The sequence below is a fragment of the Nyctibius grandis genome, chromosome 4 (genome assembly GCF_013368605.1).
Source record: "Nyctibius grandis isolate bNycGra1 chromosome 4, bNycGra1.pri, whole genome shotgun sequence".
Taxonomy (NCBI): Eukaryota; Metazoa; Chordata; class Aves; order Nyctibiiformes; family Nyctibiidae; genus Nyctibius; species Nyctibius grandis.
In genome coordinates, this window is record NC_090661.1 from 16,098,840 (window position 1) to 16,126,042 (window position 27,203).

At 41.6% G+C, this 27,203-nt stretch overlaps 2 protein-coding genes across 3 annotated transcripts in view; one reads left to right on the top strand and one right to left on the bottom strand.

Annotated features, from left to right (window-relative positions):
- Positions 1 to 27,203, bottom strand: part of LOC137663064 (serum amyloid A protein-like) — an 84,504-nt gene that overhangs the window by 30,178 nt on the left and 27,123 nt on the right. The gene's annotated exons all lie outside the window — the stretch shown is intronic.
- Positions 165 to 27,053, top strand: GTF2H1 (general transcription factor IIH subunit 1). 2 transcript variants are annotated; one of them, XM_068399923.1, is made up of 15 exons: positions 165 to 683; positions 4,745 to 4,913; positions 6,798 to 6,990; positions 11,165 to 11,327; positions 13,022 to 13,115; positions 13,837 to 13,986; positions 15,065 to 15,144; positions 16,455 to 16,585; positions 17,752 to 17,839; positions 19,135 to 19,223; positions 20,095 to 20,212; positions 21,086 to 21,176; positions 22,564 to 22,679; positions 23,602 to 23,694; positions 24,297 to 27,053. In XM_068399923.1, exons 2-15 carry the CDS (start codon positions 4,760 to 4,762, stop codon positions 24,381 to 24,383), a joined length of 1,647 nt encoding a protein of 548 aa, XP_068256024.1. In that variant the 5' UTR covers positions 165 to 683; positions 4,745 to 4,759; the 3' UTR covers positions 24,384 to 27,053. The 2 variants fall into 2 exon arrangements, with proteins under 2 accessions (XP_068256024.1, XP_068256025.1); XM_068399924.1 differs by lacking the exon at positions 165 to 683 and adding an exon at positions 4,411 to 4,490.

Below are 27,203 nucleotides of genomic sequence, written 5' to 3' on the forward strand. Positions count from 1 at the left end.
GCGGCGCGTGACCCGCGGGAGGGGCGGGGCGGGGGCGTGCGGCAGTTGCGTCGCGCCGGGCGCGCCCGCGCGGGAGGAAGCTGCGTCACGCGCGCCCGCCTGACCTGGCCACGTGACGGTGACGCGCAGCGCCCCCTCCCGCCGCGGGCCGTTGCCGAGGGGAGGCCCCTCCCCCGCAGCGCGGTGGCGGCGGCGCCACCGACCTAGAAGCGGAGCAGCCGGGCCGCCGGGGCCGATGGCGGGGGACGAGCGGGACCCGCGTCCTGCGAGGCCGGGTGACGGCGGGGGACGGGGCGGGCCGGGCGCGGCGGGGAGTGGGGGGGCGGCGGCGCTGTTTACGGCCCCGTCACTCCCCCCTCTGCCCGCTACTGTCATGGCGACGGGGGAGGGGCCGCCACGTGAGCGGGGAGGGGGGCGGGAGGGGGAAGCCGGCCCGCGCCACGTGACCATAGGGGACGCGCCGTGGCGGCCCGTTCCCCTGTCACGTGAGGCGGGCTCCTTCCCCCTCCCTCCTTCCCAGCGCCCCGCGGCTTGTTCCGGTCACGTGCCCCCCCCCCGCCCGCCCCATGGCCCCGGCGGCGGCGGCCCGACCCCCGTAGCGCCCGCTCCCGCCCCGGGCCCCTCCCGCGCGGCCCGCTGCCAGCAGCCAGCGCGCCGGCCCGGAGCAGGCCACCGCCCGCACGGTAAGGAGCCCGCCGGCGTGGGGGACGGGGAGGCGGCGGCGGCGCCGGGCACTCTGCGTGCGTGTGAGTGAGGCGTAGCGGGGCCCGATCCGCCTCCCGGCCGCGCTGCCCCCGACCCCGGTCGGTTCCCTCCCGAGTGCGGCGGGGCAGCGCCTGCCGGGGAGCGCTGCGGCGAGCGCGGCGCCGCGCCGGCTCGGCGGGGCGCGCTGCCGTGGTGCCGCGGCGGCCTTTGGCCTCCCGCTCTTCCTCCCTGCCCGCTCCCAGCCGCGGCGCCGGCGACTGTTTAACGGCGGCGGCCTGGCGGGGCCAGGGGTGCTGTGAGGGAAGGCACCGAGAGGCACGGCGGCAGCCGCCGGTCAGCGCTCCCGGGGAGCGGGGCGGCGGGATCGCGGCTGGGGGCACCGGGCTTCACTCGAGCGCTCGGTCGCAGGTGAGGGCGATAGACAAAGAGGTGCCCTCGCACCGCCTTCCTGGGTCGCGACTACCTTCTGCCGGGGACAGGCAGTGGGACAGGCCGGTGCCCTACCGGGGCCGTATGGAGTGTCCTCGGACCCGTTTCGCCGGAGGCAGAAGCGTAGGTGATGCGAATCGCGGAGGAAGGGCCGGGCTGACCCTTCAGGCGGGCTCAGGGGCGCAGGCTGTGGGTTCCTTCAGCTCGCTGCCGCGCTCGCTGGTGTCTGTGACAAATGGCACTTCTCACGCCTCTCCGTTCTGCTGAGCTGTATTGCTCTGATGGGTCTGCTGCTGCCCCTCGGGGTGCTGCTCCCCAGCTCCCGGCCCCACGCGGAGGTCCCTGGGCTGTGCACCGAACCGTCAGGGCCCGGCTGCATACCCCTGCCACTGCAGTTCCGCCTGGGCCATTAGTGTAGATATATTCTGCTGTTCCCTGTGGTGAGCGGAAACTAGCAGCGCGGCCTGCATCAGGTCTGTCAGAGCTCACCTGCCAGCCCATGCCTACCCTGAGCAAGTCAGGATTATTAAAATGTGTAAAGGTTTCCTTTATTTCTGCTCAGAACTCGACGAAACCCAATGGGAAGAGACTGGAATGAAATGCTGGTAATGGAGACTGTTCAGAACAGGTGTTGTAAGGAACAGAAAAGAGAGGTACCTGGTTTTAAAAGTGGTTAGGAAAAGTCACTGCAGTAGAGGAAGGATAGCGGTTGGAATTTGATGGTGTTTCCAGAAGCTGCGTTCACTCCCACAGAGCTAGGAAGGGAGGGGTTATAGGTATAAGCAAAGAGGACCTCCTTTTTTGTTTTACGCCAACACTGAAGCTTTCTGATAGACCTTGCCAGTTGTAAACTGCAGCCAAAATTAACATCCTCAAGACAGGCTTGATGACAAATCATACCCCATGGGCTGGGGCTACTGATTGATCCAAGTGCTTTTTCGGAACTATTAACCATCACTTCAAAAGCTCTGCTGCTGGAGAATTTAAAATAAATTGTGTCTGACCTTCCTATTCTGGAGGATAAACCAGAGAAAGGTCTGTCTTCCAAAATTTGCAGCTGAAGAACTCTAATACTGCTTCTTTTAGCAGCACATTCAAATTATTACTCAAAGCTGTAAAATAACAGAATTTCTCTGTATGCACATTGCAGTTCTTGCCCCTTTGAGCAGCAGTGTCATCATCCGCAGTACTGATTCCTGGAAACTTCAGTTGTTAAATATAGAGGTTATAAGATTTGGGCAGGCGTGAATAGATCATTGATGGCTCTCACCCTTCTGCACAGTAAGCCTTAATTGTCCAGAAAGAAAAGGACTGGTGTACTGTGTGTGCTTAGTGAGGACGTAGCCTTCCCCTCTGCAGTCAGTGGGAGACCATCCTCATGCTTTTCTAGCAGCTAGGCGAGATTTCTATTTTAGAATTTTTCCTGTACTTCTTGTAACAAGAAGCCAATCTTGTTTTCATTAGTGAAAGACGGTAACTTTCTTAAATCCTGATTATTAGTATTTTTTTTATCTTTCTGATATACTGGTTAAAAGACAGCTCAGGGTTTTCTCCATTTTGGGTAATGCTTACTGTGCTTGTGAGTTGTATCATCCTACTGCCACCGTAAATTACTGCATGAAAAAGGAAGGATAGCAATGACATAAATAAGAACAGCGGTGAGCTAGTGTGTTCACCCTCCCAGAAGGCAGAATGAGGCACTTGTGGGATAATTGTGCATTCACAGATTGCACACTGCAGGATACTGTGCTGGAAGCGCCCGCGGTTTTAAGGAGAAGTTGCTAGCTGCTGATCGTTTCCTTCCGTGGTTGAAAGACTGGTTGTAGGTGGGTGAAATGGCATGGTAGAAAAGCAAAGCAACTTGCATCGGAATGAGCCTATGGAAATGCTTTCCTTTTTCTTTCTGTTCCGTACAGGTTTAATTCCTTTGCCTTCTGTGGCTTTGCCTCTGCCACTGCATTTGATAATAATGACCTTAAAGGCCTGTAAAGTAACAAAGGGAGAAAAAAGTCAAAATCCTTAGTCTTGCATATGTTGAGGTTTCTAGTCTATTAGAGTCTGTGGCCAGCTGCCTTTTTCTGGTAAGGATAAGGTGCTCATGAGAGACTACAGACCTGCAACAGGACACAGAACAGAGAACGGTAGTGCCAATAGCACTAAAAGAGAATAATGCTGCTGGGGAGACTGTAATAGATTATGCTAGGAAACGGTCCTGAAATCGTGCCATGCAGTTTTCTTTGAGAGCGAAGTATTAGCAGGGCTGCTCTGAATGTGGCACAGCATGTTCCAGTGACTGCTGCAGTGGTGCTGATATGAAACCCCATGTTCAACTTAGCATCGCTGAAGTCTTTGGCAAAGCTTTGGATGACTGAAATGATGAAGGAGCAAAGCTTAAGTGCAGAGCCCTTTTGCCATTAAGTCTTTCCATTTAGTATTTTACCTCACTGATTTCAGAGACGGGCTTCTAAGACTTTTGCTGAAGAGAATGCTATTGCTGTCCAGGTTGTCAGAGTAAAATACCCAGTCTTGCTGCTGTTTTTTTAAAGGGAAAAAAAAGTATGTGAATTTAAATGCTTAGATACATCATTTTGTAATACCTACTAGTAGTACGATAGCTGATGCGGGTTGCTGTTTGAAGTTTGATACAGGCCGCAGCAAATACTACAGGTATTCTAAAGCCCCTAAAACATGCATATCAGTGTTTGAAAATACTATTTTACATATCAATAGTAGATTTTATGATGTACAAAATAGAGCAATTGGACAGACTGAACATTTACAGCAAACGTACCAAAGATGTAATTTTTTGATACGTGTACGACAGCATGTTAATACAACGTAGTCATACTTGCAGCGTCCTTAATCTCTTGAGAAATTTAAGGCTGTAGGGTGAACCTGTAGAGAGGAATGATAGTGATTGCTGGGGACAAGAACGCAGCAAGTATCAAAAGACTTGTTGATGTGAGACTGGTGACAAAATTACCACTATGTTGAAGTAGGTATAACACTAGTCCGAGGACTTTGGGGGAGAGTGATAGGAAACTGGCCAGCTGAAATCATGTGTACAAAACATTGTTTCAGCCTTGGGCAAAAACTACCACAACAAGAACAGGAGTGTAAGTGGGCTGCCTTATCTTTAGCACAGAGAACTGAAAATCCATGATTTTTCACATACCTTGTATCCTTCCCTTTTCTGAAGTGACTTAACATCTGCCATTCACACTGAAGAAGGGAAATGCTGCCAAATGCCAGAGGAGATTTGGAATTTATGTCATTGCTTAGCTTCGGTATTCTTCTGAACTTGAAAAACCAGTAAAGGAACATTAAAACAGAAAAATTTGGATATCAGTTTAAACGTAAGATTTGCGGGTCTTTTATTAGAGCAAAAGCAGTATCAGCAATGTAATTAGATGAATTATTTAGGTAGCTGGCAGTATTTTGTTTAAATAAATTTGCTGATTTCACTGACAGAGGGGAGCATGTTTAACGTTTCAAAAATGATGTAGGCATTAACAGCAAATGTGGGTAATACGTTGATATAGATAGGAGTAGTAAAAGAGTTACAGCAAAAATAATTATACTAATCAGATCAACTGTATGTTTTTAATAGCTCCTTGCAGCCACAATGGCAACGTCATCTGAAGAAGTGTTACTGATTGTAAAGAAGGTACGTCAGAAGAAGCAGGATGGAGCACTCTACCTTATGGCTGAAAGGATAGCATGGGCACCTGAAGGCAAAGACCGATTCACGGTCAGCCATATGTATGCAGACATAAAATGTAAGTGAACGCTTTTCCTATTCCAGATTCAGTAAGCAGTATTTTGATAAACATTTAAATACAACCCAAAGCTTATTTGCCATAAACCACTAGTGGGTAAGTTAGGAAGGTTGCAAGGGTCTGGAGCTTTGACTGGGTTATTCTGTGTAGCAGCAGAGATCAGGACCATGGTGAAGTATCACCAGTTTACTAAGGATGCTACTGCAGAACTTCTGTAGTCTTCAGATGTTGAAGTTATACTGCATTTACTATTAACTTTTGATAGACTTCTGCAATAAATTGAACAGAAAAATAATCTATGCCATATGCTTGTGGAGGGAAGGGTGGGAGGAGGGTTGAGGAAGAGTATAGGATTTTCAGGGTCTAACACAGAAACTATCTGGCATGTCATCTGTTAAACTATGCATCTAAAGCTGTTTCAATTTTCATATAAAGTGAACCTCTCTGTTTTATTTTCATCCAACAGACCATAGCTTCAGAAGTGTTAGCTTCTGTAGTTTGGCCCAACTGGTAACATTCTGAAGAAGCGTTTGCTGTTGCATTAGCAGAGTACTTGCAAGTCAAAACTGAACAGTAAATGTCTATAGCATGCTGCCTTTCTGGCTCAAATTAGTGCTCACATTCCATATGCTGTAATGCCAAAGAAGGAATAAAAAGAAAGTTGCACGCGTCACTTGGTAAAGGCTTAGTGATTATTGCTGTTTAAAGTCACATACAAGTACTGCAGCATGATCAAAAGTGTGTGTGATGAATCAGATCTAATATATGCCATTTTCTTAAAATACAAATGTGATAAGGAGTTTAAAAGCTGTATTCACGTATAGTAGTCAACTTTGTGAAGGTTTTATTTAGCTATTTACTTACACTTAAGCAGCTTATATTTTAAACACTTCAGTGCCTATACATGTAAATATTTTTAACTTAGATGAAAGATGCTCTTTTTTGTCATCTAAAATCAAAAAAAAAGGGTGAGGTATTTGTAAATTTGTAATAGAGATGATGGTTTAGTGGTGACATCTGGTTCCTGTCTCCCACTTGCACTGGAGAAAGGGGCAAGATTCAAAGTTAGGTTAGTGCCATTTGCAGTGCTGCACTGAAGTCAATATAGCCCAACAGTCCGTAAACGTAGTTGTTCTAGCCTCTGCTCCCTCTGGTTATGAGAAAGGAAGCAGGAGTGAGTTTTTGAGTCATGAGGGTGTAATAGCACCTTGGAGGCATTGGTGATCGACTTTGGGAGTACTAATGGCTAAATGTGCTTACCACACCACTCAAAACCAGCATAGCTTTGCTGCCAACAGACATGCAGTTACCCCACCCTGCATCTGCTTTCTTACCACTTTTCTTCTGTGGCAACTGGTCCAGCTGGAAAAACAAACGGCGGTTACTTTTCAGTGGATCAGTTCCTCGGTTCGGCTTGCTGCACAAATGCTAACATTCATACAAGAAAGGCAGCAGGAAGAAGTGGAAAGGGGGAATGAGGTTGTCACCTTTTAGCAGCAGCCAGGATTGGTACCAGGTTAAAGTGTCCAGGTGATGACAATCTAATTTGCAGCAGTTTTCTAATGCAGGATGTGCAAAGGAATTCAAAGTTTTCTAATGGAGGAATGCAAAGATGAATCAGGGCTCCTGAACAGTAGCTGAAGGATACTGAGCAATAGGCTACTGGTGTCTGTGTCTTGTGTTTTAGAGAGAACAAGGTGCAGGGTTCAAACTAATTTAAGGGGAAGACTGTCTGTTCCACTTTCATGGCTGGAATTCACACACAGGATAATGGTATTTAATTGGATGAGGAGGATAATTGCTTATAAGTAAATACTCTAGGGGAGAGAGTTTCTTGTATAAGCTTACTGTCTGTTGCTAATTAATACTCTCTGTGTAATCTAGGCCAGAAAATCAGTCCAGAAGGTAAAGCTAAAATTCAGCTTCAGCTAGTATTGCATGCAGGGGACACAACCAACTTTCACTTCTCTAATGAAAGCACAGCAGTGAAGGAGCGAGATGCAGTAAAGGATCTTCTTCAACAACTGTTGCCCAAGTTCAAAAGGAAAGCTAATAAAGAACTTGAGGAGAAGAACAGGTAAATGGAAAGGAGCCTTAAAGTTGTTTTTTTTTTGGTTTTGTGGGTTTTTTTAATTGTTATCTAACTATAGTGTATTTCTGCTAACAGTTGTTGTTGTTGCAGCATTGTTTGTGATACAGCATTTGTTTCCTTAGTAAAAATTTCTCCTCTTCCAATTTAGAGGCAGTTCCTTGGGACTTACATAACTGTAACATGTTGAGACTATACTTGTGTTCTCAGTGACACATTCTTGAGGTGTAAAGGCAGCCAGCCCGGCTGCCACCCAGTCTTTGTTATCCATGGCTATGAGATGAAAGCACCCAACTGCCAGTCTGTCTCTTTAGTTGTCTTGAGTATATATGTATCAGTTAGAAAAGCTGCTTGAAAGATTTTTTTTTTTTTTTCTTTTCTAGAAGTTCTCACCTGCCTTTTTTTTTTTTTTTTTTTTTTTTTTCTCCTCCCTGTATAACCTTTTCCCCCTCAAATCTTCTTTCCTGGTGTTTTATATACTCTACTAAATTGCTAGGTATTTTCACGCATCTCACTTGAGATGCAGTAGCTTGTTATTTGGCATACAGGATGTTTATTCTAAAAAATGCTTTGAGAAGATGTTCAGGACATAAGTCCTTTTCCCAAAAGGGCTTTTAAGATATGCTTCCATTCCTTTAAAATGTTTGTGTTAAACAAGCCCTTGTGGCCATAGAGCACCCTTCTCTGCATCTCCCCAGATGAGTTTCACTTCATTCTAGCATCTGCTGTGAATCCTGTATCTGCTAGCTTCCATTTCCAAAGACTGTTCTAGCTTTGAACTTAGGTAAGTTAAAGCGAGATTTTTCAAAACATAGAAGCATTGCCTCATTGGGCAGATTGGATCTTTACAAGGAGATTTCCCAGCAGAAGGGCAAGAGCCCTTGTGCTAGAGCTCTGACACATCCAGGATTAACTGTTTCCAGTAGTGCAGCAACCACTATGGTCTACAGCAGCGCACACTGCTTTGGCACTATTACGATACTAGTTTCTTTATGCTACATGCCTTATTTCTATAACAGTATTAATACTGAGTACATGGACAGTTAAGCTCTGAATCTTTGTATCCTTAAATGGAGTTTTACAGTATTATGTCATGCAGCATTAAGAGCTTTTCTAGTTACAGAAAAGCTGGAGTCTCTGCACATACTCAGTCATAGTCTGTTCTTTTGATAATTAGAAGTTTGATGATTAGTGATAGGGCTTCATTAGATTAATTTGCAACAGATAATCACAGAATCACAGAATCACAGAAAGTTAGGGATTGGAAGGGACCCCGAAAGATCATCTAGTCCAATCCCCCTGCCGGAGCAGGATTACCTAGGCCATATCACACAGGAACGCGTCCAGGCGGGTTTTGAATGTCTCCAGAGAAGGAGACTCCACAACCTCTCTGGGCAGCCTGTTCCAGTGTTCGGTCACCCTCACCGTAAAGAAGTTTTTCCTCATATTTATGTGGAACCTCCTGTGTTCCAACTTGCACCCATTGCCCCTTGTCCTGTCAAGGGATGTCACTGAGAAGAGCCTGGCTCCATCCTCATGACACTTGCCCTTTACATATTTATAAACATTAATGAGGTCACCCCTCAGTCTCCTCTTCTCTAAGCTAAAGAGACCCAGCTCCCTCAGCCTCTCCTCATAAGGGAGATGTTCCACCCCCTTAATCATCTTCATGGCTCTGCGCTGGACTCTCTCGAGCAGTTCCCTGTCCTTCTTGAACTGAGGGGCCCAGAACTGGACACAATATTCCAGATGCGGCCTCACCAGGGCAGAGTAGAGGGGGAGGAGAACCTCTCTTGACCTGCTAACCACACCCCTTCTAATACACCCCAGGATGCCATTGGCCTTCTTGGCCACAAGGGCACACTGCTGGCTCATGGTCATCCTGTTGTCCACTAGGACCCCCAGGTCCCTTTCCCCTACGCTGGTCTCCAACAGGTCTGTCCCCAACTTGTACTGGTACATGGGGTTGTTCTTGCCCAGATGCAGGACTCTACACTTGCCCTTATTATATTTCATTAAATTTCTCCCCGCCCAACTCTCCAGCCTGTCCAGGTCTCTCCGAATGGCTGCGCAGCCTTCCGGTGTGTCAGCCACTCCTCCCAGTTTTGTGTCATCAGCAAACTTGCTGACAGTGCACTCTATTCCCTCATCCAAGTCATTAATGAATATACTGAATAGTACTGGTCCCAGTACCGACCCTTGAGGGACTCCGCTAGACACAGGCCTCCAACTGGACTCTGTCCCATTGACCACCACTCTCTGGCTTCTTTCCTTCAGCCAGTTCACAATCCACCTCACTACCCGATCATCCAGACCACACTTCCTCAGTTTAGCTGCGAGGATGCTGTGGGAGACCGTGTCAAACGCCTTACTGAAATCGAGATAGACCACATCCACAGCTTTACCATCATCTATCCACCGAGTTACGTCCTCATAAAAGGCTATCAAGTTGGTTAAGCATGACTTCCCCTTGGTGAAGCCATGCTGAGTGCCCCTAATGATCCCCCTATCCTTGATGTGCCTAGAGACAGCACCAAGGACAAGTTGTTCCATCACCTTTCCGGGGATGGAGGTGAGGCTGACTGGTCTATAGTTACCCGGGTGTTCCTTCTTGCCCTTTTTGAAGACTGGAGTGACATTCGCTTTCCTCCAGTCCTCAGGCACCTCTCCCGTTGCCCACGACTTAGCAAAGATGATGGAGAGTGGCCTAGCAATGACTTCCGCCAGCTCCCTCAGCACCCGCGGGTGCATCCCATCAGGGCCCATGGATTTATGGACGTCCAGATTGCTTAATTGGTCCCTGACCCAGCCCTCATCAACCAAGACAGATTCCTCCTCTATCCTGACTTCTTCTGGGGCCGCAGGGGTCCGGGGCTCCTCAGGACAGCCTCCAGCAGTATAGACAGAGGCAAAAAAGTTTCAGCCTGTTCTGGAAGGGTACTACATCCAGAGTCCCTACAGCACTTCCTCTGTTTATTGATATGTAGGGGTCAGGTATGTATCAAAATTCCAAGTTTTAATGAAATAATTAGAACAACAGACTGCTTCCTGCTGCACTAATTTGTAAGAATTGCCACTAATCCTTATTTGTTACCAACAAGAAAAACTGGAAAACCTTGGTGGTTAGCACATAAGAGGGATGTCCTGCCACAAATTTTTCATTTCCACTTCATCCTACTTCATCCTTCGAGCAGCTACTGACTTATTCAGTCAAGATTGCAGTTTATCTGTGTTCTTCCCTAGACCGTGTACTATGTATTCATAAGATTCCTTTTTTTTGTTTGCTTGTTTGCAAATGATCAAGACCCTGAGGTACATGCTAAAGATTGTTGAGGTTATTGGCTGATGGTGAACACACATGCACGTTTCCCTGAAAATAGCCTAGTGGGTTTCAAATTAGGTACACAGCTGTATGAAAAGCTGCTTAAACATGAATTAACTGAAATTTCAGGTGCATACATTCTTTGCATTTTGGATAGTAAGGGTGATACTTGATATTTGGATGATAACTTTTCTAAACGTTATTCCCTGGTGGAAGTAGTGACACAGTGTTTCTGTAGCGCTTGTTCTGCATGTGATAGTTAAGTGATGAAGATCCTACTGTCACCAACAGAAACATACTTGAACAACTTGGGGTAATGTGTGTTTTAAGGTATCTTATCCCATGCATATTTTGTAATCTATCCTCTTGCACTAGAATAGAGACCTGTAACTACTGACTTTTAAGATCTTAAACAGGAATTGGATAGTGCTGAAATCTCCTTCCTGCCTGCCTCCCCCACCTCAAGACCTTTGTTATGGAAGTTCAAGAAAATTCATTGTGCTTTTACAGTTCGGGAGACTCCAGTCCTGGACATGCAAAGACACAAGAGCACCACAGAATATTTTAGGATAAGACGTTAATCCCACATTAACACTTTCTTAGGCATTACTGTTTTCTAGCATTTAATGCTATTCCTTAAACTTTTTTTATTCCTTTCTAAAGTCTTTTGAGACAAATAAAGCTATTGAGGTTGGTTGTTTACACAATCTTGTGAAGAAATGCACAGCATTTTGAAAGAAAAGTTGGTTTCTGTTCCTTTTGTGAACTCATGTTAGTTATGGAAATCCTAGTGATTTATTCTGCAGCGTTTCAATTCTATTCAATACATTCTTTTACCAGAATGCTGCAAGAAGATCCTGTTCTGTTTCAGCTCTATAAAGACCTTGTTGTGAGCCAAGTAATCAGTGCTGAAGAATTCTGGGCCAACCGTTTAAGCCTGAATGCAGGGGATAATTCTGCAGCACCTAGTAAGCAGGATGTGGGCATCTCTGCAGCATTTCTGGTACGTTGAACCTCTAATTTAAAGGACATTAGAGCAAACAAATTGGGGAAAGTGGGAATTCTGCTCATGTACTTTATTCCCGTATACTTTAATGTTGTTCTTTCCTGGTTCCTCAACTTGACATCTCTCCGCATGTTAGGTAGACTATTGCAAGTGTAAAGGAGGAAAAAAAAAAAGGTTTTACACAAATCTGCAACCTCAAAATTTTGTCAATTTAAGATGCTCAGTTTGAACTTTAAATTGACAATAGGCAGATACTGTTTATACTGCTGCTCTGCCTTCCGTAAAACAGGAATAATGGTGAACGTACAGTCACTAGATTACAGTGTATTAACTCAGTAAGTTAAAAAGAGTATCTGTTGCAGCATTGACATGCATAAATGAAGCTGCAAAGACTTTCCACACGGAAGGTTTTATTCCCTTCCCAATTTTTTTAAACCAGTATATGCTTTCAGCTACTTGCAGAACAACTTGTATATCTGAGAGCTCGTTTTATCTCTTTCTTCCCCCAACTTTCAGTTATGTTACCCATTTGCAGAAACCATGCTTCAGTAATCTCAATGCTGTCTAAAGGTAATCTTGGTACAGTCTTCAGATTCCTCCCACAGAGACATATTTCTACTTCTGCAACAGAATTCATACAGATTATGACTCTTTAACTGGAGTCCCATTTCCGCCTTTGTAATGACTGTGCACACATGAAGGGTTTGGGAGGGAAAGAGGAGGTGGGAGGTGTTTTATGACTTAGCTGCTGTTCAAACACTTGTTTTTTCCCCCTAGAAGTACCTGAATCAGTTACCAAATAAACTTGATTGCTCTGATTTCCTGTCTCCCATTATTCTTACACCTTAACATTAAAAAAAAACACCAACCTTCAAAAGTGAAGCTTTCTTAAAATAACCAGTTGTGTTTGTGTACTGTGCATTTGTGAAGAAAAATTCAGATATTTGTGTGTCCTAGTTCAAGTTAAAATAACTATCTGGTTCTGCTCAGAATGAGTGTTTCTCTAGGAAGAGGGTGGTACAAAAACTAGAATTTAGTTGTACAGAAAAAGGAAGAAAAGAAGGCAGCATATGCAATCATGTCCTTTTTTCCTGTTACCGAGAATTCAACTGAGTGCTTGCTTGCTCCAGAGCTTCCTAAAGAGATCACTGAGATCTAACTTGCAAGTTCTGACTAAGTCTTACCGTCAATTTTTAATTTCAGTGTTATTTATCAATTATACTGAGATGCTTTTAGTGTATAAGGAAATAAGGTGTAAGGGCCATAAATCCTTTTTTGGCACTTCATTATCGTCACTGATTATTCACTAGCTGAATTGTTGAATGAACAACAAAAGATTAGGCGTATAGAGTAAACATGCCTATTTTTACTTTGAAACAAGGATGTATTAAACTAAGCATACCTTCTTTTGACTGATGGAGTGAGTGGTCTTTGCTTTTCATTTTCTAAACCTTACAGTCTACTTGTTGAATCATCCCTTAAGTGGCAAGTATAATAAAGTAATTAATACATGCTCTTTCCTTTCACATTCTAAAAATACCTATTTATGATCAAATATGCTATAGATTATTGGAGGAAGAAGATTATTTTATCTGCAGCAGGATTTCATTTCAAGATGCCAGGTTTTTTCTTTCTCCAGTTACAGAAGGCATTCAGACATGACTTTTTCCTCCCTGTATGCTTTTTCTTAGGCTGATGTACGGCCTCAAACAGACGGCTGCAATGGTCTGAGGTATAATTTGACTTCAGATATCATTGAATCCATATTTCGAACATATCCTGCAGGTAAGAACAGTGCTTTACATAACAAAATACATGCATTTAAGGTTGGTTTTTTACTATCTTACTGTGGGAAGAACTAGAATTTTAGTCTGAGCCTGGAAGTATAAAGGACCGTATCTTCAGTCTTCTGGATGATTTTCCTTGCCTTGTTTGAGGGATGGGAAGAAGCATGTGTTCAAACATGCTTTTGAAATGAAAACTTGATTTTGTTAAATGAAAACATTTTAACTTCTTGTGTTGAGTTTGTTTTTTTAAATTGTGAGTAGATATTTGGTTCCCATGATAGTCTCCTACTCAGCATTTCAATTAATTATTTTTCATGAAATCACCTTTGGGAGGAAAACAATCTGATTTCCATCATTCCCCTGCACTATATTGAACACTGACACTGGTTTGTTTTGGCTCTAGGTTAAAAAAACTAGATCCGTTCTGAGAAGAACTAAAACTCTGCAAATCAGAATTCTTGTGTGCATGCAATTCAAATTAGAGTATTCAGACCACTGTTAGGTGCATTACTTTTCAGAGCATTAGCTAGCATTGCAGGGCATAAAAGAGTACCTGTTTGCTCATGCTTAACTACTGAATTCCTTTACATTTAATGGGCATGAATGAAGGCAGCATTAGACAGAAAGCAAGGAAGCAAGCATGGAAATTATAAACATAAAATACCATGTTAAGATTTGCAGAACAGTTTGTAATCACTGGGGGTTTTTTTTGTTCACAGTAAAAATGAAATATGCAGAAAATGTTCCACATAACATGACCGAGAGGGAATTCTGGACACGATTTTTTCAGTCTCATTATTTCCATCGGGACAGGCTCAATACAGGCTCAAAAGACCTCTTTGCAGAATGTGCCAAACTGGATGAAAAAGGTAAGCTTTTTGACTTTGTTTGTGCAGTAGGCTGCTACCGTCTTACCTATATCGTAGACCACTCCAGAGGTATATCTAGTAAAGCTAGCAAAGCTGAAATCAAAAGTTTTCTTACATCCATTTACTGGGCATCTTGTTTGTTGAACTGTAAAAGTTGAAGGGTACAGATTGTCACTGAAAGTTAGCTATCGCTTTGCTATTCTTAGCATGTTTGATAGCGAGTGCATTTCTTGAAACAAATTAGCCTTTGGAAAGTGGTAGCACTAGAAATACTCTTTATTACAACTCATGCAACAGTAGATCTGTGATAAATTCCATAATACGCTATCATGTTAGATTGATTATCCTCTGCCATCAGTTACCATGGAAAAATTGTTTACATAAGGCTTTATTTTGTGGCATGTGCACAATTTATAACAGTTATAGCTTTTGTTACAGATCGGTTTTTAGTAATATACAAATACGGATCCTGTTTAAGATTTTCCAGAGGAGTTGCTAACCCTGTTCTCTGTCAACCTTTTTAACATGAAATCTTAAAATATTATCTGACTGAAGTTTTTTATTGAACTTTTGAGGTAGGTTTGTGATGATACAGAAATGTGGACAGTTGAGATCACTTAATGATATTCCTTAATATGTATTCTAATGAAAGCATTCTATTAGGAATCCACAACCCTTCACAAGTAAAAGGTATCACCAGATACAAATTACCATTCTATCCAAGACAGGACAGCAAAACTGTGCTGAAATTAGAAAAAATCCACAATTAAGGCTTCCCACCAGTTCCCACTAATACAACTACATCTTTTTTTTTTAACCGAACAGTATTCAGTGATGTGTAGAAGTTGATACTGCGCTAATTAGTAGGATGATCTTTTACAATAACTTTCAAAGTTTATTGCCTTTTTTAAATGGAACTTTGAAAAGGGTTGAAAGTTTTAGTCACCGTGATACTTGGGCATCTGCAGAACTTTTGCCTTCTCCTTTTAAAGGTTAAATATAATCTAATAATCCCACAATTATTTCTGTTTCTTTAGATACAGTTTTTCATTCATGATTTTTTCTTTGTTTTGTACAGGGTTAAAAACAATGGTGTCTCAAGGAGTAAAAAACCCTTTGATAGATTTAACAGCTTTGGAAGATAAAACATTAGATGAAGTAAGTAGTTGGCAAAAAAAACCCACCCACCGCCTCTTAGTTTCATTTAAGGAGAAAGTGTGTCTTTCTCCTGTTACAATAACTACAAATGATAATTCTAAAACACATCCCTGACTAGGCTGCTGCAATGGTTGGGTAGTCAACATTTATACAGTTGTATGTGTGTAGAGAAATGGAGACTGCCCAGGGACCTGTGTGTCTGCCTTAGCGTGCTGGGTATAAAAGCAGGACTTCCCTCTTTTAAATTATTATTTCACTTGGGTGGCTTTTTTTGTCTGAAGTGGACTCTTTGGTTTCTTCCTACATTTTAGAAGCTGTGACAATGTATAGAAGAGTAGCACAAAACAGGAAAAAGTCTTTGCATTTGTTCTCACTTTGAACATTGCTATTTTTTTGATTCAGCTTAATTTTAAGGGCACTTTATACAGTTTTCTTTGTTTAGCTTTAAATATGTGTTTTGCTAAAAGTATGACTAATTTGAACTATTACCTGCCTCCAAGTACAAATTAAAACAATTGTTATAAATGGTGTACCATAATGTGAAATAACTTAGACGCACTTTTCTGCAGTTGATTTAACTTAAACTTTTGAGTTGTAATTAATAATGATGCTGCATTTTGAAGTTGTTGGGATTTTTTTTTTTTTTAAGAGTTGTACAAAGCTACAAGCCTGAAACTGGACTAGGAGTTTAGGATAGGTATGTTTGAAGTGCTATGCAAACTGCCCTACTTCGCTTTTGAGGCTGCATAACTACAAGCATGAAACTGAGCACGGGGTAAAAGTGAGTTGCCTTCAGCCACCTGGTAACTGGGGAATACTGCCAACTTAAGGCTTGAGGTTTTTTGAATTCCTAGTGGTATCACATCCTCCTGACAGGTGTCATTTAGCCTGTGGGCTGCTGGTGTCCCACAAGATGTTAAAAAGAGGTCAGTAAAACAATTGCTAGCTCTTACTTGCCATCAATGCCTGTCTGTTTCCTACAGGCGATCCTTAAATTTTTTTAAGCTGGTTCTGTTTTTACTTATAACAGATCATAGTCTTCTAAAACTATCCGTTTAAGAAATTTTTTCTTCTTCCAGGCACCTCTAAACTGCCAAATGTTAGCAGCATAAAATAGTCTATGGAGACTTTTCAAAGTACATAAAGTGATGGTGGGGGGGAAGATAGGAAAATACTGCTTCAGGTGATGATGCAGTATCAGTCAGTTAAGTTCAGAGGAGGTGGTATGGAGGCTTCCTGACTCAATGGAAAAGAGAGAATCATCCCTCTGGTGTTGGTGCAGGAGGTAGCTAATGTTGTTTTCTTTGTAGGGCTATGGTGTTGCTTCTGTGGCCTCTACATCAAATGCCTCAAAATCTGCTAGAGAAAGTAGCAATGCTGCCATTATAAAACGCTTTAATCATCATAGTGCCATGGTCCTTGCAGCTGGCCTCAGGAAACAGTAAGTTCCAATGTTGTGTTAAAGCTTTTTTGTAACAAATTTTAAGGAATTTCCAAAACAAAAATACATCCTCAATTACTCATCTAACCTTTTCTTTTAATTTTTATGAATGAAGTATTTTGCTCTAGAAATGAAAATACCTTCAGGTTCCATTTTATTTCATACAAGTTCTTCAGAGCTGTTGGAGATGACAAATGCTATTTTTAGCTGAGTTGTTATCATACAAAGCAGATTAAAAAGGAAAGGATGTTTCTGCCTTAGTTCCCTATCCCTGGTAGAGGCTGCAGAAGTAGTATTCTGTTTGCTGTGTGGAGGTGAGGTCTGGTGCAGGGAGTTCCTATTGCCTGCCTTCTAGGAGCAGGTCTGCTGGGGCATCCTGTAGTGGGGTGCATGGACGTAAGTAAATGAGGAAGCCAAAGAACAGTGTGGCATGGGTGGATCAGATGATAGATTCCTCCAATGCAGTACCCTGCCCCTCACCAAAAAAATGTATCAGCTGGTTATGTATGTTTACAGTAAACTTCACAAATGAAACTTACTAAAAGAGGCATGAAATGTGTTTGATGTGAAGTCTGCTTTACAGCTGGTTTATAGACAACCACTCTACCCAAATCCTACAGACCTTACCTGTGAGAGGTCTTAATTAAATACTTCCTTCTGTGTAGCTGGGCTCCCTCATGTTCTTCTGTCTTGCACAAATTGAACAGTGGACCTTAAACAATCTCGTCTGGGTAATGTGTCTTTCTGTTTCTCAGTTCAGAAAGAGACAAAACAGTAGCTCTCATTCTGAAACAATAGTGTCTCAGGGCTCCCATAGCTCTGCTAATACCTGGTTGGCATAAGTGTGTATGCAAAGTGTTTCTAATTTAGGCATGATTTTGCTGTGTTTCACTTGCATTGTGGGCATGCTACTATTTCTGAAGAGAGGGAGAAGCACCCTCCCCTGCTGTTGAATTTCTCCCTTGACAAACAGGGTTATTTGAGGAGTTGGTTCCTTCTATCTAGATCAACTTCTAGAAATTAAGACACAAGGGGAAAAAAGTTGATATACAGTATGTGAACATGCATATAAAATTTTTGAAACAGATGTGTTTACTTTGTCTCTAGCTTGTATCTTAAGTTTCCTGTGAGGTGAATTCTTCTTAATGCTGTTTCTCTATTTTAAGAGAAGCACAAAATGAATATTACAGTGAGACCAGCAGTACGGATGGAAACTCCAGGGATTCAGATTTCTTTCAACCACCAATGAAAAAGGTATAAAGTTAGCTGATGCAATTCTAATTGAATGGAACTGGAAGCTCTGTCTCTCAAAAGATTGCTGAAGGTTCCTTACTTGTTTTATGACGCATCTAAAGTGATACTTATTTAGCTTTGCTTAGAAGTATCTAGAATAAGAACCTGAGGGTCTGTAAGAAGCTTTGTACCTCTGCTAGTAAACACAAATAAATTACACCTTGAAATATTGTTCTGTTTATCTCTTCAGTAGTGCCCAATGAAAGTAAAAAATTTCCAACATGCTTCTGATTGGACCCAGAAATCTGCTGCTTTCCATTCAGTGCAGTTCTATTTTTGCAGCCCCGCCCCCCCCCTTTTTTTTCCCAAATGCCTGAAAACTTCTAGAGAACATCCAAGGTGTTCAAGCTCCAGTATTAACCTATCAAGTGTATTGTTTGTAGAGATGATGATTAAACTAGCACATGGCAGCCTTCATCTTAAGGCCAGAAGCTGAAGCGAGGTTAAACTGAAAGTGTAGTGACGGCTGGTGCACTGAAACACAGGACAAGAGCCTGTTTTAGACTCACCATAGCAGCTCACAAAGGAGAAAAGAATACTGTAATTGCTACAGAACTGAATACTCTTGCTAGAGTTGACAGCCTAACTAGAAAATGCCAAGGGGACTCAACACCTGCATATATTGTGAGAAAAGGTTGTAGAATACATGTGTTGTTACATGTTGAGGTAGTCAACAGCTTTGACTTTCCCAAAAGCTGCAGCTTTTACTGAGGAGTAAACAATATACCAGGACTAGAATGAACATGATGAAAAGAGGAGTGAAAGAGTAGCATGAGAGTAGGAGACTTCAAAAGTAGTTTTCTTATTGTATAAATCTGATATCACTGTGCTGTTACCTCTCACTGCTAATGCTCTGCCTCTACTGTCGCCAAATAGCTTGTGTAACTATTATGGTTTTAGTCTTACACTCTTGTACGCCAGCCATTAAGTCATTACTATTTCTGCTAATCTGAAGAAAGGTGCACATAAATAGAGAGCACAATCTATGTCTAGCAGACCACTTTTTGGAAGTGGCAGGGACTGCAAGTTTTGGCCAGAATCTGCAGATAAAGTGGTAGTGCCAAGACTTCCAAATTGCATGCTTTAAACAATATTGGGCACTGCTCTCTGGAGGGTAGACATGAACCATTCCACACTTTCATTTTCTTTAAGGTTTTAGTAACCCTTCTGCTCCAACTTAGTGAACCGAAGAAAGCACTAAATGCATCGAATTGTGTCCTCATTAGTAATGTGTATAATTATTTGGCTTATTTTAGGTGAAACTGCGGGAGGCCATTGAATATGAAGATTTAGCAAAGAATAATAGCATTAAAACTATTGCACTAAACTTAAAGAAGTCTGATAGGTAAGTTAACAAAATACATGCAGCTATTTCAGCATATTCAATCTAGGAGGTCTCTCATCACAGCCTGCACAGAATCAGCTGATTTAGTCTCTACTGTGCCACACTCAAGTGTGTTTAGGCTAGTTTAGAAACCTAATATGAATTCCTGCATAAACCAACTTCCAACTACTTCCCATTTAAATTTGTATTTTTATTTAATCTTGCTTGTCAGCAAGTTAAGTCTCTGTAAGCCTATTTGAAGGGCTTTGACAAGTAATTTCTATGAAACTCTAACAGACCCGTATTCATGGTTCAGCACTTTGTTGCAGCTTACAGTGGAAAAATGTATGTGTTACATATGAAAATGTGTACAATTCCAAGGAAAATCCACTCCCAGGCAAAAAAAGTGGAATCAGGATAGTTTGGACTGGTCACTGGTCTATTATTTTTCTAGTAATAGTCCCCTTGTTTTCTAGACTTTTGAGTTTGAGAACCATAGATGTAACTTCAGAAAATAAGCGATACTACAGGAAAGAGAACAGTTCCAAATGTGCACCTAACTTAGTTTCAATTGAAAGTGGTGTGAATTCCTCCTTTCAAATGCTGTTCCGAGAACTAGGTGGCACAGGTTGCTTTTCATTAGCAAAATGATGCTCCCAGATTCAACAATAGAAGCTCTTCTCTTATTTTGCTGCCATACCATCCCAAACCCAACCTCTTCCCATGTGGCAATGTATTTTAGTTTGTCAATAAATAAGATTTAGATACTAGCGTCAACAGTTGCAAAGCATCTAAAATTGGAAACATTTGAAGAACTGTCCACTGAGTTTGGCCTCTGTTTTATCAACACTCCTACTAATATACTTTTCTCTTTCCTCTTCTCACCTCACAGGTATTATCATGGTCCAACTCCAATTCAATCACAGCAATATGCAACCAGTCAGGATATAATTAATTCTTTTAATAGTATTAGACAAGAAATGGAAGCATATGTACCCAAACTAACTCAGGTATGGAAGAATACTAAAAAGAAATTCCCTTCTTGATATTAGTATCTTGCTTTCTATATAATTTTTCATCTCATGTCTACTGGAATTTTAATTTTTCAGGGTAAACTTCATTATCTCCAATAGTTTTATGTTATTCAACTTATTTTACAACTTTAGGCGATACCTTTTGAGCTATTGTGTTTAAAATTTAAACAATAGGAAACTGAGTCATTGCTGATATTCAGAGTTAGATTCTACTGTTACCACATTCATTTGAGGAAACAGTAAAGGTATAAAGTAGTAAAGCAGGACAGTCATGCAACATGAAACACAGGCCAATATTATGGATCCCACCCCCTGAAATTTAGGATGTAATGGTCTTAGGAGGTCATAGTAAGCAGGCTTAGAACTGAATGGGTCTTTTCGCTCCCGAAGGCACTTAGGTAGGATGTAGATCTCACTGTGGGCTGCACAGAAGCTCTGTCCTGGCACCCAGCAGGCAGCATAGCCACATAGCCAGTCTCCCTAGCCAGTATCTGAACTTCCTCTGTTAATAAACCCAGATTTGGCCCTAAGTAAAGCAGCCACAACTGTGAAGGTGTCACATTTCTGTATAGTAATTCTGTCATTTCAAAGTAGCTGCTCAGCCAGTTCACATACTAGGTAAAGAAAAGGTTTGTTTGTCTGTAATTAATTGGAGAGCTTTCACTGAAAACATGAGCTATAGCACTTAAAGGCACTGTGTCTAATTCTGGAGGAGAGCAGACTCTTCATCAGAACTTCCATTGTATCTGCTCAACTGTATCTTTGCCATTAGAGTTCAAATACAACTTACTTTAAAAGATTTTATTGGAAAAAGTGACCTGAAAATATTGGTTCCCTCTCTCCCTTCAGGTTCTTTCAAGTGGTGATGCTGCTAGCACTATTGCAGTCCTGTCACCTGGAGGAGCACTTATGCAGGGTGGAACACAGCAAGCCATAAACCGTAAGGATTTAGGATGTATAATACTTTAGTCATATCTTATTGCATTATACGGCAGTACCTGGCTTGCCGTTTCATCTCCCTGTTAGAATATGTTATAGTGATAAAGGAAATTATGGAAACATGTATCTGGAGTTACTACTGGGTTACAGCAACAAAACAAAAGGAACCACCCAGCCACACCATAAGGGGGGTACTGGCTACACCAGTGCTGAGGCAGATGAATGAGAGAAAATTTTACAGCGCAAGTGATGAAGGATGCACTTGATACTAAGTCCTCTTACAGATAATGGGTTTTGCTTGTTCAGCGTTTCTCTTCTCTCATTTTTTTTTTTCCTGGATTTTAGACAATAAAGGCATACTCCGGGAAAGCTCTAAGGAGACAAGGCCTAGATACTTGTCTGGAACTAGGTTTTTTGCAGCCTGCATTTAAGATCCACAGCTTGCTGTGAAAAAGGACAACTTCCTTGTAGACTGCAAGAGCAAAACCGACAACACCTCCTTCTCACACCTCCATTCAACCACCCCTTTCCCTGTTGGCACATTCCTGCCAGTTTGATTTCTTTCTCTTTAGTCTCACAGCAGATGAATCACTGTTCTCACAAGGCAGACCTTATAACAGTTTTCCAGTTTAACTTTTGTTACTTGGTCTGAAGAGCAGCAGAAACTAATTCAGACAGCTGAAAAAGCAAGTATGAGTTCTCTATGGTACTGAAGGAAAAGGAGTCAGCAAGCAGTAGTGAGGCTTTCTTACCCATCCCAGTTGACATACTGGGTGCTACACTCCACTTCTTTGAGCCTGACTACCACTTTCTTGTTGTTTAAAACAGCTTCATCCTAGAGTCACTATTCACTGTTCAGTTCACTGTGCTCCTGTCATCCTCAATGACTGCTTGTGCTTTTTGTCTTTGTTTTTTATGATTGTGGTTCCTTCCCTGTTCTTGAACCGTGTCACCTTTTCTTCTTTAAGAGTATCTGGGTTACAGTTCCTTGTCCCTGCTTGGATTTTTCATCTTCCACATGCTGTGACCATATTCTCATTGTCAACATAAGAGAGAGGGAAAAGCTTGCAGTACTGCCACACTGTTGGAACAATACAAATATACTGCTTCTAATCCTGGATTAAGTTTGATGTCCATTCTTTGCCTGGCATAGATCTCCCTATATAATATACAAGCTTCCAAGTACATAGCCATAAATAGCAGCTGACCTGATCTAATACTGCTGATAGTCCTACTTCAGGTGTGAGGCACCTCAGCATTCCCTCCCAGCCAACCTTTCTGTGATTCTAGTAGAAATGTATATTGCTGAACTCCTTCATTAGCCTTACATTCTCATTTTATATATGACAGTTTTGAGTGATGTGAAAAAAATCTTTTTCCTGTTGCAGAGATGGTGCCAAATGACGTTCAGTCTGAACTAAAACACTTGTACGTGGCAGTAGGGGAACTGCTACGACACTTCTGGTCCTGCTTTCCTGTTAATACGCCATTCCTAGAAGAAAAGGTAAGGCAGAGCTTCCTAGCGTGGCCCTGGTTATGATGTGGCCAGATCGTGGTTTAGAATGACTGTCATTAACTTGAAGTATAGAACTAATACACATGCTTTAAGTCAGTGCAGCATTTACTCATTCCTAGAGCTGAAGGTCACAAAGCAATGTAAAACATTACTTTTTTTCAGCAATTCTGCTGGTGCTATTGGTTAAAATCATCCTTGTCCCTGCATGCCTGTTAGCACCCTTCAGGAGCAGTTGCTGTAGCCTAGTTTCAAAGAGACTGGTCAGCTATATTCCAGCTGCAGATTTCTCACTGACAGTTTAAAACACACAAACTAAAGCCCCCCCACTCCTTCCCCAACTCTTACACAGAACCTCTGCAGTGACAGTTACAAGAAATTTTTCCTTATTCTTCTATCCATTGCAAAATCACTCAGTCATAGCTTCAAAACATACACTACTTTTTAGAACAAAGTTGCTTTCAAGAAGAGATGTCTGTCTGTGACCAGGTATATGATTGTAACCATTTTTCTGTTCTTTCTTTTGACCTCACATGGATCACCAAGATAAAAATTTGCATTCAGGTGTGTTGGATTTTCTGCTGCCAAATATGGCCTGAAAATCCATGGTACAGTCTTTGCTTGAAGCAAAAAAAAAAAAAAAAGTGTTTGTGAATATCTTATCTATAGTATTTCCTGACAAAGTAAAAATAATCACAGTGCACTTCCAGTCATATTGCACTTGCCTCAAACAGAAATAGGTGATCAAGAATTGTTAGAGACTGGTTCTTTAGTAACTTCTCTTCCTCAAACTATACATACTTAAAGTAGCCCCCAGAATTAGTTACAAGGTGTTTTGTTGGAGAACGACTTGTTAAAGGAAAAGAAACTTCTGTGCAAGTGATTATAATATTGGTTTCTGTCTCTCTTTCAGGTTGTGAAAATGAGGAGCAACTTGGAAAGATTTCAGGTTACAAAGCTCTGCCCATTCCAAGAAAAGATTCGGAGGCAGTATTTAAGCACAAATGTAAGGAGAAAATACTCTTTAATTACATGGGGGCGTATTAATAATGTGAATTGTAATTATCAGAGGATGGTAGCTTTGTTACTTCTTATCCTAGGGCATTTTAAGTTTTTTGTTAACTAGGAAATGGGCAGAGAGAAATTGGGTACACAGTTAAGCATGTCTTCTCTCCCTGTGTAACTTGCTGAATAATACCAGAAACTGTCAAGAACTATAATGTGAAATTACCCAAGTGAGACAACAAAAACGGGAAGTCATGTTTCATTTTTCACTTCCACTGTGAAGTAGAGCTTTAGCAACTTCAAAACTCTCCCCCCATGTCAGACTTGAAGTGGTCACAGACTAAGTGCTGGAACAGACAGCACAATCAAGTGTCACTTCCCTGTGTCATTCTCAGCTTAGTAGCTCTCTGAACTGCTCCCTCTACAGATACTTTGGAATAGAGCTGCAAAGTCCTTTCTTTATCTGGCATACCTCTTTGATTTTAGGGAGATTACTCTTAGTGAATAAAAGGAAGAATCCGACAGAGTATCTGATCAAAGGGAGGGGAGGGGATCTGTTTTCCAGTAGCTGGGACAATTTATTTTTTCCTCTTAATGTTTCAGTTGGTAAGTCATATAGAAGAGATGCTGCAGACGGCCTACAATAAGTTCCATACGTGGCAGTCCCGGCGTATGCTGAAGAAGACGTGAAAGTGCATGCTGTACAGGTTTGAGAGCAAAATCTGCAATAGGTATAGGAGTACAACCTAGCGTATGTGCAGATCTTACAATTGTTGCAGGAAGACCTGCAAGCTGGGGACTTCTGGAAACGATCTAACTGAACTTGCACATTTTTGAAAAAGAACTGAGATTAAACTTGAAAAGTAAGGAGAAAAACAAGGAAGAACCAAAACAGAAGAGCTGAGGTGCAAAAATATTTAAAAGACACTGTTTACTGCAGTTACTCAGGAACTGCTTTTGATTTGCATAAAGAGCTGCTTTCAGAAATAAAAAATTTAAAGAGGGTGTATTAATAAAATCTGGTTTTCTGTCTAATTTTTTTTTTTTAAGAAGTATATGGCACAGGGTAGAACTCAGTTTTTCTTCACTGGATTCTGACATTTTATTGAATTCTGTTTCTACTTTCTGCAACAGTTTAACAATGATATTTTAAAATATAGCTGAGACTTTTTGCTTCAGACATCTGGGAGAGTATAGCTGTCGGAAGACAAGCTTCTGCCATATGTTTCCCCACCAATTGGAAGCAAGAGCCATTGCACTGAAAGCTGTTTATGGTATGGGGTCCCTAAAGGCACATGGGGGCAAACTTTTGCCTGAAGTCTTGGATTTTTGTGCAGAATTTTTTCAGCCATCAGTTTTGCATGTTTTCCTTTGAGTGCAAGTGTGTGCTACTGCAATCTTTTTAAGGTGGCATTTGTTCTGAGGAGAGAATGCATTTTTAAAAATGAAGTGAAATAAAGTTTCTTACAAAACAAGTCATTTATTTTCAATTGTTAGACATTTTTTATTTCTTCTCCTAAATCTGTTTTCCTTCACTCTTTCCTTTTGACTGTTACACTATTTTTGGCGAGTTGATAATCATTGCAAAGAGAAAAATGTGTTATTTACACAACATCCATAGATACTGGGAATCTGTGCCATACTTTGTTCCAAATAGAATCAGTTCACAGTTTCAGACCAACTTGTCTTGTATTAAATGTGACTTAAATGCAAAGTAAACCTGTTTTCTATAATATATGCAGTTTAATGACATCCTTGTATTTTGTTGTCATCTTGACTGTACTAAAGCCCAGTATGGGCTACTGAGCTTTTTTACTTCCAACTAAATGTGACTGTTAAGAGTATAAGATGCATTTACTACAAAGACAAATCAGAGTGACAATACATATTCAAAGCAAGCACAGCAGCGTTCAGTACAGCGGAAGAAATTCCCATTAGCCTGCAAGATGGCTTCATACTAGATTTTGCCACCACTGCTATGATGCTAAAACATGATAGTATGATGTTGGGTGGAGAATTCTTGCGAATTCCTACAAAAAAGAAGATGTATTTGTATAGCCAAGTCTGTGCTTGTTCGGTGCTGCTGCTCCATTTATGCAAGAGGGGTTTTTTTCTTTAACTAACTGATGCGTGGAAGTCAGCAGCTTCTTTTTACCCAGTGTTTTTGCATTTTTGTATTATGCTAATATTTTGGTAAAAGCCGAGTTTCAGTTAAATGTCACTGTCTGCACCAAAATTCTGTTTGGAAATGTATGCATATTGTTAAGCCTAGTTTCCCTGTCTGCTTTTGCAGATAGATGCATGATACCTGCTCTGTGATGTTTATGTGGTTCAGCTACAAGAAATGACTGGGCTCAACAAGAGAGACGCCCATTATTTTTGACAGGGTGAAAGTGTCACTAGGAATAAACAACAGATGTATGTACAGCATTTGGGGGATGAGGAGCACATCTTGTCAAGAGTTACCTCTTGTGATAAACTTTCTCTAAAATTTAGGCTTAGGATATGGCTTTATTAAGCCTAGTCCTCTTGTAAGTGCAGGCAGCACCCAGAAAGAAAGGGTAGTTTTGTTCTCCCCCACTCTAAAGCATTTGGCCTAGCAATTCTGTGGCCAAATTTCAATTGTTTAGTGAAAGCTATAACACGTTTCATAATATCAGAGGGCTAGGTTCTAGAAAAGATGTCTGATTTATATTCTAACTGTGCCTGAAGCTATGAACAACATATTTGAGTATTAGACTGCGCTGAGATTTCATTTTAAGAAGTCATGGACAGGAGAGTTTTGAACATGGAACTAATTCACCTTCGATTTGAATCAGTATTTAGTGTTCCTGGAAACACTGGGCAAAACGGTTAGCATGGTAGAAAAATTTCAGTGCATCACAAGAGCATTTTACAGTTCAAAGGACTGTTGCTTATAATCATTATGGGGGGCGGTGTTGCAATAGCTTTAAATTATTATAGCGCTATCAGGCTATCAAAATGTACCTTAATTAACAGAACTGGGGGTGGGTTGGGGGGGAGAGGACTGTGATACTAAATTGAACAGTTTTTGCCTAGAGACTGTACAGGCAAGGCTGCTATGCACTTCATATTGCTTTTTCAGGTATTGTGGCAATAAGGCACAGGCCCCTCCTAAAATAAGGGAGGTAAACTAAACATTCGTTCTACATTGTGTTCCCCTTTTCTGTAGCATGGTCCAAAACCCAGATTCATTCCTTAAGTTTTGAAACTGAATCATCATGCATTATATTACTATTGGAATCTTTATACTGACTTGTATTTTTAATGAGAATTCATAAAACTTGTATCATTGGCATTGATCTAAGATTTGTAGAATAAACCCTACTGAATTCTAAAGTCAAGTCTTCTCTACTGCTTAGGCTGTGTTTTCTGCTGTTCCATTAAATCCCAAACAGGCTCCATTCAGGTCTAAACTGAGAGAGCTGTGTATAGCACCAGCTCAGCTGTTCCTTCGTGCTGGTAGAAGAGGTCAGGAGCAAAAGGCTT